At 30.7% G+C, this 20,358-nt stretch overlaps 2 protein-coding genes across 2 annotated transcripts; one reads left to right on the top strand and one right to left on the bottom strand.

The window, feature by feature from the left end:
• Window positions 1–312: 312 nt before the first annotated feature.
• Window positions 313–20,097, bottom strand: LOC130445122 (uncharacterized). Its single transcript, XM_056780637.1, has 9 exons — window positions 19,040–20,097; window positions 17,567–17,890; window positions 11,566–11,897; window positions 11,315–11,504; window positions 6,942–7,024; window positions 3,671–3,818; window positions 2,320–2,643; window positions 1,885–2,210; window positions 313–594 (listed from the first exon to the last, which is right to left on the bottom strand). The coding sequence occupies exons 1-9, from the start codon at window positions 19,179–19,181 to the stop codon at window positions 400–402; spliced, it is 2,064 nt and encodes a 687-aa protein (XP_056636615.1). The 5' UTR covers window positions 19,182–20,097; the 3' UTR covers window positions 313–399.
• LOC130446033 (retinol dehydrogenase 13-like) lies at window positions 5,412–10,645 on the top strand. The gene is made up of 4 exons (XM_056782013.1): window positions 5,412–5,971; window positions 7,692–8,015; window positions 8,488–8,822; window positions 10,081–10,645. The coding sequence occupies exons 1-4, from the start codon at window positions 5,827–5,829 to the stop codon at window positions 10,270–10,272; spliced, it is 996 nt and encodes a 331-aa protein (XP_056637991.1). The 5' UTR covers window positions 5,412–5,826; the 3' UTR covers window positions 10,273–10,645.
• Window positions 20,098–20,358: the final 261 nt, after the last annotated feature.

A 20,358-nucleotide genomic window follows, 5' to 3' on the forward strand; every position in this document is an offset into this window, starting at 1 on the left:
CCCTCCCCTGTTTTCAGGGTCGCATTAAATATTTTTCATCCCATCTCCCATCAAACTTCCTAGAAAATTATAGGGCATTCATTGCAATGGAGATCGACATTTTCTACAGTGCCGTACTTTGTCCATTATGTATAATTATTCACGTACCACAACTAAAATTATTTTGAAATACCAATAAATGTAATTATTATGAAAATGATCAAGAGGAAATGTAGTTTTATGACGTCAAATTTGATTATACGAGGTGGAGTGACATGAAATAATAAAAAAAGCTAATAAAAAAAAATTCTTTATTATTTTTAATGTTAGTAAAATTAATATCATCTTAAAATACTTATAATGTATGAGTTACTTAAAAAAATGTTATAGTTATTACTCGTATTCAATTTTTTTATCCCTCTACGGTAATTTTTCTTCTGTTGTAAGTCCAACTACTTTTTCGGAATGATACCATAGAGCCTTACAAAGTTTTTGATTGTAAGCTGCCAAAGGTTTGAACCTTGGCGTTGCTTCTCCGAAAAATTTTCCAGTTATACCTTCTACTTCGTTAGAACACGCCAAATATAGAGCGGTTTGAGCGCCTTCTTCAGGTGTCTAGAAACCATGATTACTTTCATCTTTAAAAAATGGATGTTTAAAATAAGAAAACAAAAGAACAATTAAAATTATCAGCTGAATTTGACGTTTAAATTTTTTTAAATAACAATCATTTTTATCGCCAGCTACAATCGGTACAAAAAACCGCATGCAGTAATGCCAACCTTATACATGAAAGAGTTCCGGTTTACCATTCTCTGTTTCTTTTTACTTGCCATTAAAATCATAACTTTTTATTCTCGTTCTTTTACGCAATGGCATCCATATCTTGCTCCCTCTATCATTAATATTAACTCTATGGAAATATATTAGCTAAACTTGTCTTTTGTAAAACTAGCTGTAGATATAAATCTGTAGATTGATTGTACGTGTTAGTATTACGAATAGAATTTAGATGGGCACCAATTATAAGTACGCCACTGATAATATACAGTGTTGCCATTTTGTCTTTTTTTGTTTGACGAGACGATGCTTTTTTGAACGAGATTGTAACATTTTTTTTTGTTTAAATAAAAACAAATATATCTAAAAATAGATAAGTGAAGGGTGGAACAGAAACTTTTATTTCATATTTAAAAAAAAGGAAACGATTTAGAATGATAAATAAAATTTAGGAATATACCACAGACGTAAAAATATTTAGTGCCTATTAAAACAAGTTATATTAAGGACAAACAAAAAGGAAAATATGGCAGTAACAATCGATAAAAAATTATAAACGGGTTATCCTTAGTGGCAGGAAGTTTATTTACACATACCAGAGACAAAAGAAGGTGGTATTGATTCTATTTTTAAAAAACTACCATAAAGAAATCAACGAACTTTAAAAAGTTGTTTAAAGAAAATTTACAAAAACATTCTGATACTGAAGTTGATTATATTCAAGGAGAGGTAAAAAGCTTGGGATTTAAAGTTAAACAAGATGGCGGCGCCACGTATGTATTATTATTATACGAGGAGAAGTCAATAGTAAGAAAGATAACCGAAATAGGTTATATTTAGCGAAATATGAAATGCTTCAAATTTAAAGTTAAGCAAGATGGCGGTATCACGACATACGAGGAGAAGTCAATAATAAAAAAAACGAAATAGGTTATATTTAACGAAAGTTGAAATGCTTTGGATTCGAAGTTAAACAAGATGGCCGCGTCACGTATATACGAGGAGAGGTAAATAGTAAGAAAGTAATCAAAAATAGATTATGTTTAACGAGAGGTAACAAGTGATACAAGATGGCGGTGTTATGTGAATACGAGGAGAAGTCAATAATAATAAATAAAAACTTACTTTTCCTACTAACATTGCGTCAAATTTCAAAAATATCCCGACGATATGCTCTATAACACCCATACGTTCTCCCCTAAACTGATCAATCATTCTGGTTTTTACTACTCCCGGATGATAAGAATTTGAGGTTATGTTGTATTTCCGTAATTTTTCAGCGAAAATATCGGCAGCTGGAATTAAACAGAACTTGGAGGTGTGGTAATCCAATTGAGACGTCCCTAAATCGACTTCGTGTTCATTTTTGCTATGCATATTTATATTATTGAAAAAACTGAATCCCGAGCTAGTGAAAATCAATCTAGCCGCTGAAGATTTCTTCATTAGATCTAGAAAAATATAATAAATCGCATGAAATAATCACCTTAACATATAAAAATGTCACTTTTTATTCGTATACATACCAATGAATCACCCTGTATATAGTAAAAAACTTACCTACGAGTAAATGCGTCAATAGAAATGGACTGTAATAATTCACTTGCATAGGTTTATTCAAACCATCCTCAGACAAACAACCGAAAGCTTTACCAATTCCAGCGTTATGAATCAAAATATCGATTTTATCTTCTTTGGTTTTAAGTTTTTCTGCGAAATCTCTGACAGATTTAAATGAAGCCAAATCTATGTGCTCAAAATGAATATTAACATTTTTAGTTTCTTTTATCATTCGCTTTTTTATTTCTTGGTCAATTATTTTATCAGCAATTATTACTTTACATCCCCTCGAGGCTAGATTAACGACTATGTGATACCCTATTCCTAAAACAAAAAATTTAATAACAATCGACAAATTGGCAACGCTGCGTCAATTCGTGTACAACTAACTGACTAGAAAATGGAACTCGCTTAAAGTTTTCGTTCAAACCTATATACTGTTGTGATTCAATATTTAAATGCAAAGAAATCCTAGAATAATACGTAAATATCAAAAATACACGTGTTTGAATAGACTAATCGGTTTAATTTGGGCGTAAATACGTAGTCTCGATGAGAATGTCGAGTCGACTGTTTATGTTCGTTGATCGCACGTGATCGGCGCCTGAACATTCGCGCGGTTTTTATGAGTTCGGTATCAACAAAAAAACAGCATTCATAGAGCTGGATGAGGTAATCAACATAGAAGAGATCTGCATATTTGAGTATAACAAAGTCGACAGAGGATAAAAATGGATAAAGAAAGTTCAACAAAAGTGTAGGTATTAGTTTTTTTTATATATTCAAGGGCAAAAAAAGCATTCCAAAGATGCCGTATTTACACTACAAACGCGATATTACTTCTTAGATGAAGTTGCACCTTAAATAACTAACCGTAGATATTTACCAAAGGTGGGAACTACTGTTAAATCTTTGTGGTAATAAATGTCACACGTATACATAGATTTTAATAGTTTTTTGAAAATATCTCGGTTTCTATTACAATTACGACGAAATTTTAATCCCCACATTTTTTTATTGAAACTTTTTGTCATATTTCCTCTAATTTTTGAGATATTTTGAAACAAAAGTGGTTTTTGAGACAACTAATCATTTTCTAACCCCAAATTTAGTAAATATTTCTTGTTGTTAAAATATGTTAATAATAATAATTTTATCAGGTAAATAAGTTTACTTAATTCGCCATTTTGGATAAAAATATTTTCAAAATAGTAGCCTCAAAACACGTTTAATTGGTTCTTTGAACCGTGAAAAATAATTTTAAATGTAGATAAAGAGAAACATTGTATAAAATTCTTTTCGTAGATATACCAAGGGATTAATAAATACAAAAAAATAAATATTTATTTACCTAAACTACCCCCTGTAACTAGAGCGGTTTTTCCGTTTAAACAAACATTGCTTCTACACCAAACACAATGCCACTTTGCATAAATTCTAACACAAATACAAATTAGAAAAATCAAAAACACTGTAACGTAAAACAAAGCCGAAATCATCTTGAATGCGCCGATTCAAATCCTGTTTAATGCTGTCTTAAAAATGATTGTGCTCACGTTTAACGATATGGCAATGGGTTGGTAGTTGGTACAGTCGTTATAGTATGGTAAAAATGTTCAAAAATTTCAGTAAGTTTGGAAAAAGTTGAAAAAATGAGGTTAGATTGATTATTAAAAGAATTTCATCTCAATAGGAACTTAGATCAATTCAAATCGTTATAAAATTATCTTAGAAAGTACCCCACGGATTTTTTACATTAAAATGAGATATAAATATAAAATAAAATATAAAAAGGGCTCTGGTTTAGACGCGACATCAAACGCTACAGGGGGGCAATTCCAGAATGGACTCAACACGAGTTCAATACAATGTTAGATTTTGATGCCCAATTGGAAGAGGTTAGGTTAGGTTAGATTAGGTTAGTATTGATTCTCAGATACTTATTGAAGCAACTCTATTCATCATTGTCTATGTTCTCTGTCCTGTGCGCGAGAAAAACAAACTAACAATACGTGACAGCTAGGAGGGTGAACGAGATGAACGAAGCAAGTAACGAAGAACGTCAGAAGTGATGGCCAGAGCACTTTTTAGACAAATGATAGTGTCTTTGAACATTTTCTTATATAGAAGTTAATAAATATAAAAACTATCCACGTTATTCATTATTTTAATAGTTAGGTTAGGTTAGGCTCCGCGTTGACCCCCGGATGCTTTAAAATCTCGCTATACAACGCAAATGAATCAAAGAACTTCAATTTATAAAGAAGTTAAACTGAGGCGACTCGTAAATACCCCTTACATAGGGAGGCATAAGAATTTTAGAGGGGCGTGTTTGCGGCATGACACACAAAATATTGGTAAACCCTGTCATAGTGCGTGTTCAGACATATAAAGAACGTTAAATAATTTCTAACTTCAAAAACATCATAGCAAAAGTGTGTTTACTGCAATTTACAGGTTGGACGTTAACAAAGACCCGCCCTGTATACGCGCGCGATTGGTATAACTGTGAAACGTGCCCGCCCTGTATACGCGATTGGTATAACTCTGAAACGTGTAGTTATTTTTAAATGAACGATATTTAACTTTGCGTGTAACTCATACCTTAATAATGAATAATATTAAGAGAAATGATTGTTGATTTCCGTAAATTTTATTTCGAATTTTGTGGAACAATTTCAAGTTTTAAATGTTTGTTGTTTAGTATTTAACCTTCAACCGACAACTTGATCTTGATAAACGTTGAATTGTAATGTTTGGATCGTTGAAAGAAGAATAAAAAAAACCAAAAATAAATATACGTTCATCATTTTTTACTTTTAAAAATCTATGACCTTGAAAAATATAAGACTGTTTCTCAAGTATCTGAAAATAGAAATAAGAAAATTCAAATTTAGCATATGTACATTGTTGCGTAATACTTGAAGATTTGGCTTAGACCACACATTAACGTAAGTTTAGAAAATAGAAAAACATTTTAAAGTAGTAAAAATGATTTTCCACGTATTTTATTGGGAAATGTCATTCAAATGAGACGGACGGAGTACTAAGCGAACAATATACTTAATTAAATTAATTGTAAATTAAATTTTAATTTAATGGATTTTTTAATTGATTAGTGTATTGTAAATCAGCAGTAATCATGGAAAATATCTAGCCGGAATATTAGTGGGAAATTAGTATAAAGTTTGTACCATATAAACAAACAGTGAGTTGAATAAAGCGCGCTAAAAACAGTTTTCCATCTTCATCCATGCACCTCGTACCAATCTAAGATGGTCGAGTTAATATTCCATTTAATCTTTCTATATACTAAACATTTAAAAATAGTGCAGTTTAAAACAAACACAAACTACTTGTTTTTTAACTACCTAATGAGAAACAATTCAATATGTATCGCTGCTGGATTGAACTTTGGTTATATTGTTGATAACCTTAACCATTGAATTTTAATCAAACGAGATGTTTCCACAAAGTAGTTTTCGATAAAATCTGTTCGTTGCAACTATGTCTACTCTGGTAATGATATTATTAATATTATTAATAGCTGTTCTAGCTTATCTGATAATATTTTTCAAATTCGGTTATGTATATTGTGACAGTAAAGTATGTTTAGTGGGAAAAACGGCCTTGGTGACAGGGGGAAGTTCTGGTAAGAGAAATTTTAATTTTATCATTATCTATGACTAGTTCTTATGAACGGCGTTTTTGATAATTGTAGTTTTTGGCTTTACAACATACAAATAGCTTGTTGGTTTTAGAGTGGGTGGGTGAATTGAATGAAACATTTAGAACTTATTTACATAACTGTGTAAACGTCTATAATCACAAAAAAACTATAGAGACCAGTCAGTAATGGATTTACAGATTTGCAGCCTCTAGGCTTTTCATTTTTTGCCGGCTCTACTGACCTCTGAAAGTTCATACCTTAGTTCACAATTACATATACTTTTGTTGGCCTTTGAATTCACGAATTTCGTTAATTGAATCGTCGTATGAAATCTCGTTCATTTGGTCTGATTATAGGGCATAAAAGAGCTAAAGCGTTTAGTTTTTCTTGAAATAAAGTCCATCTTGAATAATTATGTACTCTTTTCATATAACTGGAAACTAAGACTTTTTTGTTAACAATGAAATTAATTTTTCCGATTACTGAATGAGTGATTAAGAATTAAATGCATGTTTACAGCTTGCAAACTCAACGTTACGGTTGACTGAGAGCTGGCAACATGACGTCAGTTTAATAATACTCATTAAAAATGAAATTTGAACATTGTTCCATTTCAAAAATTCGTGTTTTACATCGTTAATAAATTTATTGATAAATCTGTATTATTAAACGAAATAATTTTGGTCAGATTTAACGAAAATTATTATTTAAGAAATTCATTTTCTGTACAAATTAGTATATCAAGTAATGAATACGTAATTACATGCAATTTAATTAAGCATTTTATTAAAAAATTAGCACTCGTCTTCGTTATATGAAATGTTGATTGCACTTTCATCCAATACTTAAAAAAACGCTCTAATTGTTGTTTACATGAAACTAAATTAAAATTTGATAACGACCCGAGATTATTTGAGTTGACATCATAGTTGACAGACATTTACTGCGTTACTATGTACATCGGGGTATCTCGGACTGGTCGGTATCGTTCGGCAATGCTCTTTATTTCGATCTCACTGTTTGGTTCGCGTTCGGCTATACAAATTTTGCATAATCATTGAAACATCAAAAGTCAAAAGAAATCTAAGAACTCTCTTTTAAGACTCAGAGCAAAGAGATCTCAGTTTGAGTGTTCAAAAATTTATATAGCCTAACGCGAACAGCACTGACATCGAAATAAAGTGGATTGCCGAACGATACCGTACAGTCAGAGTTATCAGATGTACATAGTCGAACGCAGTAATTGTTTATCGTGGGATATTTTTTCAAAATTAAAAGAAAATTTAGTGGAAATATACCTTTAAGTAAAATTAATCATAAATATATTATATGTTTCAAGTGTTAAATAACAACTATGTATTTGTATAAGAAATATATATTTTTACGTGGAAATTTTGGTTATTTTAATCCATTATTCTGCATAAAGTGAGCTTTTTCAATAAAAATACAAAATCAGGAACAAAAGATACATCCGTTTTAAGTAAGTATTTTTAGTTTGAGAAGTATTCAATTGGTTAAGTACCTAAAGGCTGCAAATAAAAGAGTTAAGTGAAGAAAATATTGTAAATAATTAATTATTAAGTCAATTCATTGAATATTTCTTAAACATTCATTTAATCTTTCATAAAAAAAACATAGCTACAGAATATAGATGTAGGATTTTAGATTACATTATTTTATAGTAATTTACAATCTTTTTTAGGTATTGGTTATGAACTAGTATTACAACTAGCCTCAAGAGGTTGTAAAGTGATAATAGCTGATAAAATAGTCAAAGAAGAAATTAAAACATCAATTATCAATGAAACTCATAATCCGAATATCAAATTGGAATATGTAGATTTTGGTTCATTCCAATCTATAAGGAATTTCGTTGAAAAATTGAAAATTACCGAGGATAAATTGGATATATTAATGAACAATGTTGGTATTGGTAAAGCACCGGAACGTCCAAGTGAAGATGGTTTGAATTTGACCATGCAAATTAATCACTACAGCCCTTTCTTATTAACACATTTACTGATAGGTAAAAATATTTATTTTATTCATTATATTCTCATAAATTTTATACATTGGGGGCTACATTTCTAGTATCGAAATATTTTTTAAGTGTGGTGGCATTGTGTATTATGGAATTTTTTGTAGGGATCTAAATATAGAGATTGATACGTTTCCATATTGATTCATAGTTAAAAAAAATTGCAAATACGAGGGTGGTTTGATAGTCTATGGGCACCTTTAAGAGCAGAAAACTATATAAAAATAATTCCATCAGACAGATTACTTTCAATATAATGTTTATGTAACTTTTCATTGAATTCTTATATCGGTGCTCAAATTAATCTATATATCAGATTAATGTGGAATTTTGACAGTTGACATTAGAAAACATGGCGGAAACTAACCATATAATCACCATAGTGCTGTCCACTTCTGAATTGTCAAACCGCCCTCGTATACAATCGTTCAAATACTAGATTCAAAATTATGTTTTTTAGATCTTTTAAAGAATTCTTCTGATGCTAGAATAGTTTTTACTACTTCGTCGGCAAGTTTTTTACACGTAATGACACCCGATTCCGTCACCAACGATAACATCAAATTATCAAAATATCGAATGAACGATTATTCTTGTGCAAAGTTTTGCACGGTCGTTTCTTCGGACATATTCGCGGAAAAATTGAAGAAATACAACATTTCTTGTAATACTTACCATCCCGGCGTTGCCAAAACGACATTTTTCGAAAATACGTTACGGAACGTGAACACTTTCAGCTTCACGGATTGGTGGGCGTATTGGCATATTATGTTTCTCAAAGTTTTCGTCGGAGTGGTGAGTAAACATTTTTTTATATTATTGGGGATGCCTCAAATCGGTTTTTTATTGTTAATAAACGTCAAAAAAATGTCATATTAGGATAATCAACTTAAAAAAACATGTCTTATCAGGGTAATAAACGTCATGTTATTGAGTGACAGCTGACAGAAACAAACCAACTGTCATATTCAGATAGTCAAAGTCTTTTTATTTAATGACAGTTGACACAAATGTAAATGTCCATTGATCAAAAAATGTTTAATTCGGATAATTAATGTTACGTTACTCAATGACAACTGATAGAAATGTGATTGACAATCGAACTGTCATATTTGCATAACTAAAGTCTTGTTATTGAGTGACAGTTGAAAGGAAAGTAAATGTCAATTAATAAAAAAATGTCATATTTGGATAATTAACTTCATATTATTCAGTGACAGCTGACAGAAATGTAAATGTCAATCGAACTGTCATATTCGGATAATTAACGTCATGTTATCCAGTGACAGCTGACAGAAATGTAAATGTCAATCGAATTGTCATATTCGGATAATTAACGTCATGTTATTCAGTGACAGCTGACAGAAATGACAACTAAAGCTTTTAGTATACCTCGTGGAACGTTTTTTCAAAATTTCTTTTATATTTTAACGTAGATTGATTGGTTTTTTTTGTAAATAAGTAAATAACAGTAACTATGAAACTATAACTATAAAAATGTCACATTTCGGTGTTAAAAATCAACCTGCAGACTCCCATTTAATGATAAGACGATCTGATTCTATAATCGCGTAAATAAATATACGAGGTATATCCGAAAAGTGAGTTTCCCAACTAGTTTGTGTAAGATTTAGTTGTGGGACAGTGGCAATCAAACTCCAAAATTTACTCTTTTTGATACTTTCCAATATTCGAGAGTATTAAAACGAGTACATTTTGGTGTTTGATTGCCACAATCCCACAACTGTAAGGTTTAAAAAAAATCACTTCTATATATATATTTATTGGGGAAACGTACAGTTATGATGCAGCTATATTTTAATATAATCAATACAAAAATTTCTGGAAAACATCTAATGGGAAAATTACTTTCTGAATCTACCTCGTAGTTAAAAATTTGGATTATAACGATAAAATTTCCTCGCTAGTCTCTTTATTCTTATGTTGGAAATTATTTTCCACGTTTTCGTTCGATTAACTATAAAAAATTATTTTTTACAAACTATTTGTGTTTCGAGTTAGGTTAGGTTTTGTGTTCAGCTTCAAATTTCAGACTCCTAGACAAGCTTCACAGGCAGCTATGAAACTGGCGGTTTCGAATGAATTTAAAAATGTTACTGGTCTATTTTATGGGAAGTATCTGCCCAATTTGCGACCCAAATTAGCTGACAACAAAGATTTTTGCCGGAGAATTTGGAGTGTTTCTGAAAAGGTAGTCGGACTCAAAGCAAACGAAAAATTGTAATCATATCATTTTATTTTTATATTATAACATTTTCAAATACAAATTTTCTTGATTCCTTTGCTATAAAGATAGGAAATCTCTACTTTCTGAATTAAATTGAGGTTATGTTTGAAATTCTTCGGTCAAACGAAATAGAACGTTCGGGTTTTGAGGCCAAATTTTGGATCGTAAAAAAAGCTGCCGACTTCTTGTTAAATGTTGACATAACTGTCAAATATATGGATAATTTTGACAGATAACATGAAAAACATGGCGGAAATTAAACATATAATCATCGAATAACCTCTAAAATCACTTACGTCAAAACATCCACGTTCTTTTTACTTCAATGTTGAATAACTTTGAAAAGTGCATTAAATTTCCTTCAAAATGATGTTTTTTTATTTATTCGTAACAACCTAAAGTCAAAAAAGTCATTAAAATCCTCCTCCTAGCCCTCAACACAATTATTAGCGAGAGGAATCGACTATTCTGGTACTGGTATTCATCCACACTCTCGATTTATTCAGTTGCTCGTTATGTCTACCGCAAAATGCACGCGATACAAATGACGTTTAAACCGGAAACGGATTTAATTGAAGCCTTTTTTATTCTTATATACCCTTGAAAGTCGCCATTATTGATTTTTTTAAATTCAAACTTCACAATGCAATAAAACAAAAATTATTTATTGCACTCCACAAAAAGTGAAAAAAAAAATGTAGTAACTATATTTAATTCTTCATTTAATCGATCCCACGAGTCTTAGCGAGTAGTAGTTATCCACACTCTCGATTCATTCAGTTGCTCGTTACGTCTACCTCAAAATTCACGTAAAACAAATGACGTTTATACCGGAAACGGATCATATGCACTCTAAAAGTCGCCATTTTTCTTTATATCCCACAAAAAGTGAGAAAAAGAAAATGGGCGAAAGGACATCGTTCGTATTTCCTCGTGGAGGTAGGGCTGTTGAACAGGGTCGGCTTTCGAATGATTCAATATAAACAAACAAAATTTTTTTATTGACAACTGACATTGACAAGTGAAATACCGAACTAACCTAACTTTTCTTCCGGTTTTAATCGTACCGCCGCTTCGGACGCCTTCCAGATAGCTTCGCATAATTTATCGTCTCGAGCCCCTCTCGGTTTGAGGTCCTTGAAATATTTTCCTACATATACCCCGGTGACGTGTTCGAATTCATCGCCGATAACAATTTGTACGGCCGTTTGTGAAGGAAGCTTCGGGTTCTAAAACATAAACTACGTCACGGAATTGGTTCAATGATATTTCCGCGGTAGTTGGACTCACCACCCCGAAGATTGTTTGTAATAAATGCATGGTGCAAAAATAAATAACAGCGTCCAATAAATTATCGAGATTCTTTCTGGTTTCTTTGAAAATTTCGGTTTTCGCTATACCCGGTTGGTAACAGTTGCTGTTTATATTCCATTTTTTGAGTTTGCTCGCGAAAATTTCCGCCGAAATGATCGAGCAGAATTTCGAATTGGAATAATCCAAGTTGCCGAGCGGAGCGTCTGGTATACCACTTCGGCTGACGTTTCTTCGTGTTAATACGTGTACGTGTGCCAGAAAAGAAGAAGTGAACAGAATTTTTCCGTTTTCAGATTTTTTCAAAAGATCTGAAAATGGAAATAAACAAATTCGGTCTGCAAAAAAATGTCTGATTCAATGCCTGACAAATTGACTCTTTTAGGTAATTTTTATTGAAAAAAAGTGACGCCCCCTTCACCCTTTGGTCTATTATACTATTCATTCATTTTAGACACGAGAGAAAACTTCAATATACGAGGGGAAATCGGAGATAAACAAAACTCAAATAAAAATTTTTTTATAAAGAAAATTATTTTACAAGAAATAGCTAATTTTCAACAGATTATTTAAACAATCTCTTCGTCTTTTGGTTATTAAACCACCCCTCCGTTCAAAACTCGAGAGAAAAATTCAATATACGAGGGACAATCTAAAGATAAACGAATCTTTTATTAAAAAAAAAAATATATTTGACACGAAACACCATAATTTAAACATTACTTAAACATCCTCTTATTCATTTTGGTCTATTAGATGAACCTTCAATTTTAAATCCAAAAAAACTTCGATATACGAGGGTTAATCAAAGATACACGAAACTTTTTTATAAAAAAAATATTTTACGAAAAATAGTTTCCTTTAAACAGATTAATTAAACACCATCATAACCTTTTGGTCTATTAGACCATCTCTCCGTTCAAAACTCGATGGAAAAATTCAATATACGAGGGTCAATCAAAGATAAAAGAACCTTTTTTTAAAAAAAATTATTTTACAAAAAACAGTAACATTTATACAGATGATTTGAACACCCTTTTTACCCTTTGGTCTATTATTCGAACCCTTCGTTGAAAAACCCGAGAAAAACTTCGATATACGAGGGTTAATCAAAGATAAACGAAACTTTTTTATAAAAAAAATATTTTACGAAAAATAGTTTCCTTTAAACAGATTAATTGAACACTCTCATAACTTTTTGGTCTATTAGACCACCTCTCCGTTCAAAACTCGATGGAAAAATTCAATATACGAGGGTGAATCAAAGATAAAAGAACCTTTTTTAAAAAAAATTATTTTACAAAAAACAGTAACATTTATACAGATGATTTGAACACCCTTTTTACCCTTTTGACTATTATTCGACTCCTTCGTTGAAAAACCCGAGAGAAAACTTCGATATACGGGGGTTATTCAAAGATAAACGAAACTTTTTTATAAAAAAAATATTTTACGAGAAATAGTTTCCTTTAAACAGATTAATTGAACACTCTCATAACTTTTTGGTCTATTAGACCATCTCTCCGTTCAAAACTCGAGAGAAAAATTCAATATACGAGGGTTAATCAAAGATAAAAGAACTTTATTGTAAAAAAAATTATTTTACAAAAAACAGTAACATTTATACAGATGATTTGAACACCCTTTTTACCCTTTGGTCTATTATTCGAACCCTTCGTTGAAAAACCCGAGAAAAACTTCGATATACGAGGGTTAATCAAAGATAAACGAAACTTTTTTATAAAAAAAATATTTTACGAAAAATAGTTTCCTTTAAACAGATTAATCGAACACTCTCATAACTTTTTGGTCTATTAGACCACCTCTCCGTTCAAAACTCGATGGAAAAATTCAATATACGAGGGTCAATCAAAGATAAAAGAACCTTTTTTTAAAAAAATTTATTTTACAAAAAACAGTAACATTTATACAGATGATTTGAACACCCTTTTTACCCTTTGGTCTATTATTCGAACCCTTCGTTGAAAAACCCGAGAAAAACTTCGATATACGAGGGTTAATCAAAGATAAACGAAACTTTTTTATAAAAAAAATATTTTACGAAAAATAGTTTCCTTTAAACAGATTAATCGAACACTCTCATAACTTTTTGGTCTATTAGACCACCTCTCCGTTCAAAACTCGATGGAAAAATTCAATATACGAGGGTCAATCAAAGATAAAAGAACCTTTTTTTAAAAAAATTTATTTTACAAAAAACAGTAACATTTATACAGATGATTTGAACACCCTTTTTACCCTTTGGTCTATTATTCGAACCCTTCGTTGAAAAACCCGAGAAAAACTTCGATATACGAGGGTTAATCAAAGATAAACGAAACTTTTTTATAAAAAAAATATTTTACGAGAAATAGTTACCTTTAAACAGATTAATTAAACACCATCATAACCTTTTGGTCTATTAGACCACCTCTTCGTTCAAAACTCGAGAGAAAAATTCAATATACGAGGGTGAATCAAAGATAAAAGAACCTTTTTTAAAAAAAATTATTTTATAAAAAACAGTAACATTTATACAGATGATTTGAACACCCTTTTTACCCTTTGGTCTATTATTCGACTCCTTCGTTGAAAAACCCGAGAAAAAACGTCGATATACGAGGGTTAATCAAAGATAAACGAAACTTTTTTATAAAAAAAATATTTTACGAAAAATAGTTTCCTTTAAACAGATTAATTGAACACTCTCATAACTTTTTGGTCTATTAGACCACCTCTTCGTTCAAAACTCGAGAGAAAAATTCAATATACGAGGGTTAATCAAAGATAAAAGAACTTTTTTTTAAAAAAAATTATTTTACAAAAAACAGTAACATTTATACAGATGATTTGAACACCCTTTTTACCCTTTTGACTATTATTCGACTCCTTCGTTGAAAAACCCGAGAGAAAACTTCGATATACGGGGGTTATTCAAAGATAAACGAAACTTTTTTATAAAAAAAATATTTTACGAGAAATAGTTACCTTTAAACAGATTAATTAAACACCATCATAACCTTTTGGTCTATTAGACCATCTCTCCGTTCAAAACTCGATGGAAAAATTCAATATACGAGGGTCAATCAAAGATAAAAGAACCTTTTTTTAAAAAAAATTATTTTACAAAAAACAGTAACATTTATACAGATGATTTGAACACCCTTTTTACCCTTTGGTCTATTATTCGAACCCTTCGTTGAAAAACCCGAGAAAAACTTCGATATACGAGGGTTATTCAAAGATAAACGAAACTTTTTTATAAAAAAAATATTTTACGAGAAATAGTTTCCTTTAAACAGATTAATTGAACACTCTCATAACTTTTTGGTCTATTAGACCATCTCTCCGTTCAAAACTCGATGGAAAAATTCAATATACGAGGGTGAATCAAAGATAAAAGAACCTTTTTTAAAAAAAATTATTTTACAAAAAACAGTAACATTTATACAGATGATTTGAACACCCTTTTTACCCTTTTGACTATTATTCGACTCCTTCGTTGAAAAACCCGAGAGAAAACTTCGATATACGGGGGTTATTCAAAGATAAACGAAACTTTTTTATAAAAAAAATATTTTACGAGAAATAGTTTCCTTTAAACAGATTAATTGAACACTCTCATAACTTTTTGGTCTATTAGACCATCTCTCCGTTCAAAACTCGAGAGAAAAATTCAATATACGAGGGTTAATCAAAGATAAAAGAACTTTATTGTAAAAAAAATTATTTTACAAAAAACAGTAACATTTATACAGATGATTTGAACACCCTTTTTACCCTTTGGTCTATTATTCGAACCCTTCGTTGAAAAACCCGAGAAAAACTTCGATATACGAGGGTTAATCAAAGATAAACGAAACTTTTTTATAAAAAAAATATTTTACGAAAAATAGTTTCCTTTAAACAGATTAATCGAACACTCTCATAACTTTTTGGTCTATTAGACCACCTCTCCGTTCAAAACTCGATGGAAAAATTCAATATACGAGGGTCAATCAAAGATAAAAGAACCTTTTTTTAAAAAAATTTATTTTACAAAAAACAGTAACATTTATACAGATGATTTGAACACCCTTTTTACCCTTTGGTCTATTATTCGAACCCTTCGTTGAAAAACCCGAGAAAAACTTCGATATACGAGGGTTAATCAAAGATAAACGAAACTTTTTTATAAAAAAAATATTTTACGAGAAATAGTTACCTTTAAACAGATTAATTAAACACCATCATAACCTTTTGGTCTATTAGACCACCTCTTCGTTCAAAACTCGAGAGAAAAATTCAATATACGAGGGTGAATCAAAGATAAAAGAACCTTTTTTAAAAAAAATTATTTTATAAAAAACAGTAACATTTATACAGATGATTTGAACACCCTTTTTACCCTTTGGTCTATTATTCGACTCCTTCGTTGAAAAACCCGAGAAAAAACGTCGATATACGAGGGTTAATCAAAGATAAACGAAACTTTTTTATAAAAAAAATATTTTACGAAAAATAGTTTCCTTTAAACAGATTAATTGAACACTCTCATAACTTTTTGGTCTATTAGACCACCTCTTCGTTCAAAACTCGAGAGAAAAATTCAATATACGAGGGTTAATCAAAGATAAAAGAACTTTTTTTTAAAAAAAATTATTTTACAAAAAACAGTAACATTTATACAGATGATTTGAACACCCTTTTTACCCTTTTGACTATTATTCGACTCCTTCGTTGAAAAACCCGAGAGAAAACTTCGATATACGGGGGTTATTCAAAGATAAACGAAACTTTTTTATAAAAAAAATATTTTACGAGAAATAGTTACCTTTAAACAGATTAATTAAACACCATCATAACCTTTTGGTCTATTAGACCATCTCTCCGTTCAAAACTCGATGGAAAAATTCAATATACGAGGGTCAATCAAAGATAAAAGAACCTTTTTTTAAAAAAAATTATTTTACAAAAAACAGTAACATTTATACAGATGATTTGAACACCCTTTTTACCCTTTGGTCTATTATTCGAACCCTTCGTTGAAAAACCCGAGAAAAACTTCGATATACGAGGGTTATTCAAAGATAAACGAAACTTTTTTATAAAAAAAATATTTTACGAGAAATAGTTTCCTTTAAACAGATTAATTGAACACTCTCATAACTTTTTGGTCTATTAGACCATCTCTCCGTTCAAAACTCGATGGAAAAATTCAATATACGAGGGTGAATCAAAGATAAAAGAACCTTTTTTAAAAAAAATTATTTTATAAAAAACAGTAACATTTATACAGATGATTTGAACACCCTTTTCACCCTTTGGTCTATTATTCGACCCCTTTGTTGAAAAACCCGAGAGAAAACTTCGATATACGGGGGTTAATCAAATAAAAACGAAACTTTTTTATAAAAATTATTTTACAAGGTACACCAAAATTTGTACTGATGATGTGAACACCTTTTGCACCCTTTGGTTATACTGCCATTTCGTCGGAAACCTCAATATACGAGGGTTAATCCAACATAAACAAACATTTTTTTGAACAAATTCATTTCACAAGTAACACAATGCACATTTATACAGATAATTTGAACACTCCCTCCATCCTTTGGTCTATTATCGACTCCTTCCTTGAAAACCAGAGGGGAAACGTCAGTATACGAGGGTTAATCAAATAAAAACAAAATTTATTGTACAAAAAACAGGTAAATTTCTACAGATTATTTGAATATTCTCCCAAACCCAAGAGCAACAGCCTTCAAGAACTTTCTTAATTTTCCTCGACGATGTCCCCTAACCCCACTATTTCCCACGTCGGTGTTACAAGTTTTCCACGGTTTCCCTGCCACTTTCCATCATTACTTCTTCATATTTATTCTGAATTGTCTAGTTTTCTATTGTTTTCGAAACGTTTTTCTCGATTTTCCACGCTAATACATCAAATTTAATTAGGGCACTTATCTATTGAAATTTCATAGACAAACTGATGTCTTACCTACAAGTAGATGCGTTAGTAGGAAGGTGCTGTAATGATTGACCTGCATTGTTCTATTGTGCCCATCTTCGGTCGGCGTCCTCAAGGATTTACCAACCCCCGCGTTATTTATCAGTATATCTAATTTGGATTCGGTTGTTTTCAATTTCCCAGCCAAATTTCTCACCGACGCGAACGACGAAAAATCCACGTATTCCATAATTACGTTCGGATTACGAGTTTCTTTTATAATTTTTTTTCGGAGATCTTCCGACACTCCTCTAGCTGCTATAATGACTTTACATCCCCTCGAAGCTAACTGCAATACTATCTCGTAACCTAAACCTAAGAGAATTATAAGAAAGACAAACTAATTTGGCGTTTTCGAAGTCGCAGAATCCATTTATCGACGTACTTCCGTTTAATTTGTTGGCTAATCAAATAAACGAAAATGCTGTTACTCTCCATCATAAAAACATCGCGTTTCATAGACAAATAACTTTTTTTTCAAGCTGTATGTCAATTAAAATAACCTAATCTAAATTTAACTAGACCTAACCTCACTCAACCTAACCTAAACAGAAAATGGTTCCGTTCCTCGGTCTGTTTTAGACTACGGTTCCAATTCTAATGTAAATAAAAGTTCATCGAGCCTCCATCTCGTAAAAAGAGCCCCCCAAAATAAAATTTTCCGTTTAAATCATAAATCAATCCAAAAAAAAAAAGGGAACGAATCTAATTATTGGGGAAAACAGACAGTTGGGATATCGATAAATGGATTTACGACCTCGAAAACGCTAAACTAACGTGTTTTTATTATGATCCTCAATCGGGAAGTAAAGCTATGTAAAATATTTAGAAATATAGTGACTTGAAGCAAACGAAACGTTCATTTTTATAATAGTCGTGCTTGTTTCATTTACTTCCGGTATCAGAAATTTCTTGAAATTTTCTCAAATTATTCGCTAAATCGTACTAACTGAACATGCAAAATTTTATTAAAATCGTTCGAGCCGTTTTTTATTTATAATAAAAAAACTACTCCAAAATTTCAATGTCAAGGCAACGTAACGTCCAAACTTAACTAAAATCGGCTGTACCCTCGTATATTATACCGAATTGGGTTGCTCATAATTTTTTTGTAGCTTTTAATATAAAATTTTGGTCATCATTTAATTATATTTTATTTAAAAAAATCATGTATTTATAACCAAGTTGCACAATACCCTGTATACAAAATAATTTCAAACTTGAAGATATCTACTATTTTTTAGTAATCATATTTTTAGATAACTCTCAAATTAACCAATATACCGAACTTTGTCGTTTAATACACCCTGTATATACTAATAATTCCTTATCACAGTGACGAATTTTGACGTTTGGTACAGCCTGTATATACTAATACTTCATCAACACGTCATTTGAAAAATTGAAGATTTCAAATTAATTTTGACATTTTCGTATTTATGGTCACAAATAATAAAATATTACCTTTATTACCACCAGTAACTAGAGCAGTCTTGCCATTTAAACAAACATTACTGTCACACGTGATAAATTGCAGTTTCGTTAAGATGCAGTATATACCAATAAACATAAACACTATGGCGGTTAACACAATTTCAGCAAACATCGTCAACTAATAGCTCATACAACAATAATATTTTTTTCTTGGTGATTCAGTTTCAAAATCACGTTCCGGCAAACAATTAATCATTATTGCATTTTTCATGAATAGTGTTATTTAAATTATCCATTCCTTTTTATTTCGATTCCACATGAAAAACTTGTTACTCGGCGTCATTATTACTGGAACCTTACAATTTTAAAAAGTGAATCAAGGCTGTTTAAACAAGTAATAAAGAATTCTTGAAGGATGTATCTTCGAAATTAATTGAGATTTATTCTTTTAAAAAGGACCTGGATACGTCAACAACAGAATTACAGTTTTAGGACGAGTCCATTGTTAAATACGAGGGGTATCCATTTTGACGTATTTCTATTTTTTCTGAATGCATTCGTTATAATAAGTATGTCGATAACTTATTTATAATATACTTGGTATACGACTAATGTTCGTCTTTTCAAAGTGGCAGTTAAATTTAAAATCTCAAAAATACTTGTTTAGAGATCAGAAATCGGCTTGTAGAATAGAGATGTGTACGTGAGCGAGATGATGCTAAGAGACGGTTCGTTGTAACTGTTTATTAGACTAATATCTGTTTATAGTCCAGGTAACTGTTTAAAAGGGTGTAAAAGGGCCATAGCAATATCTATATTTGTTTCATAAACTACAAATTAAAATGTCGCAATAAATAATTAATAAAAAATAACTTAATATTTATTTCTTCACTTATATTTTCATAATAATTTGCAATACCTATGATTCATTAATAACACTGAGTAACACGTAGTTTTCCAAAAAAAAAATTGCTTAAAATATAAAATATTTATTTGGGCCTCAGTATGTATGTTTCATTGTTCTATTTTGAAGAGAATTATTGTTATTAAAGAACTAATAGCTGTTAACCATGCCATCTCTAAACGAAATGTCTGCGATATAATTATCAGCTTATATCACGGAACTCTTTCCGAAAAAAAAATCAAATTTGGAAATTGTCTTTCTCTATAATTGGAATGGAGTTTTAAAATGGCTAGCTTTGAATAAATTATATAAAACACCCAACCGTCGAATTGATAAATTATTTCGAGTAACTTGATTTAAAACGTCGGCCATATTGTCGTGGCGAACAAATATTTTATTTCGTCAAATAATTGATTTTGTTACATTACTCAATAAAACTAATCAC

Source organism: Diorhabda sublineata, chromosome 6 (assembly GCF_026230105.1).
Source record: "Diorhabda sublineata isolate icDioSubl1.1 chromosome 6, icDioSubl1.1, whole genome shotgun sequence".
NCBI lineage: Eukaryota > Metazoa > Arthropoda > Insecta > Coleoptera > Chrysomelidae > Diorhabda > Diorhabda sublineata.

Excerpts from the sequence above, each read along its gene's own strand:
- LOC130446033 (XM_056782013.1), top strand. The coding sequence starts at position 5,827 with ATGTCTACTCTGGTAATGATATTATTAATATTATTAATAGCTGTTCTA. Across the intron at positions 5,972-7,691 it reads GGTGACAGGGGGAAGTTCTG|GTATTGGTTATGAACTAGTA; the intron begins GTAAGAGAAATT and ends AATCTTTTTTAG. Across the intron at positions 8,016-8,487 it reads ATTAACACATTTACTGATAG|ATCTTTTAAAGAATTCTTCT; the intron begins GTAAAAATATTT and ends TATGTTTTTTAG.
- LOC130445122 (XM_056780637.1), bottom strand. The coding sequence starts at position 19,181 with ATGTTTGCTGAAATTGTGTTAACCGCCATAGTGTTTATGTTTATTGGT. Across the intron at positions 17,891-19,039 it reads AGTTACTGGTGGTAATAAAG|GTTTAGGTTACGAGATAGTA; the intron begins GTAATATTTTAT and ends TAATTCTCTTAG. Across the intron at positions 11,505-11,565 it reads TACAAACAATCTTCGGGGTG|AACCCGAAGCTTCCTTCACA; the intron begins GTGAGTCCAACT and ends TTTATGTTTTAG.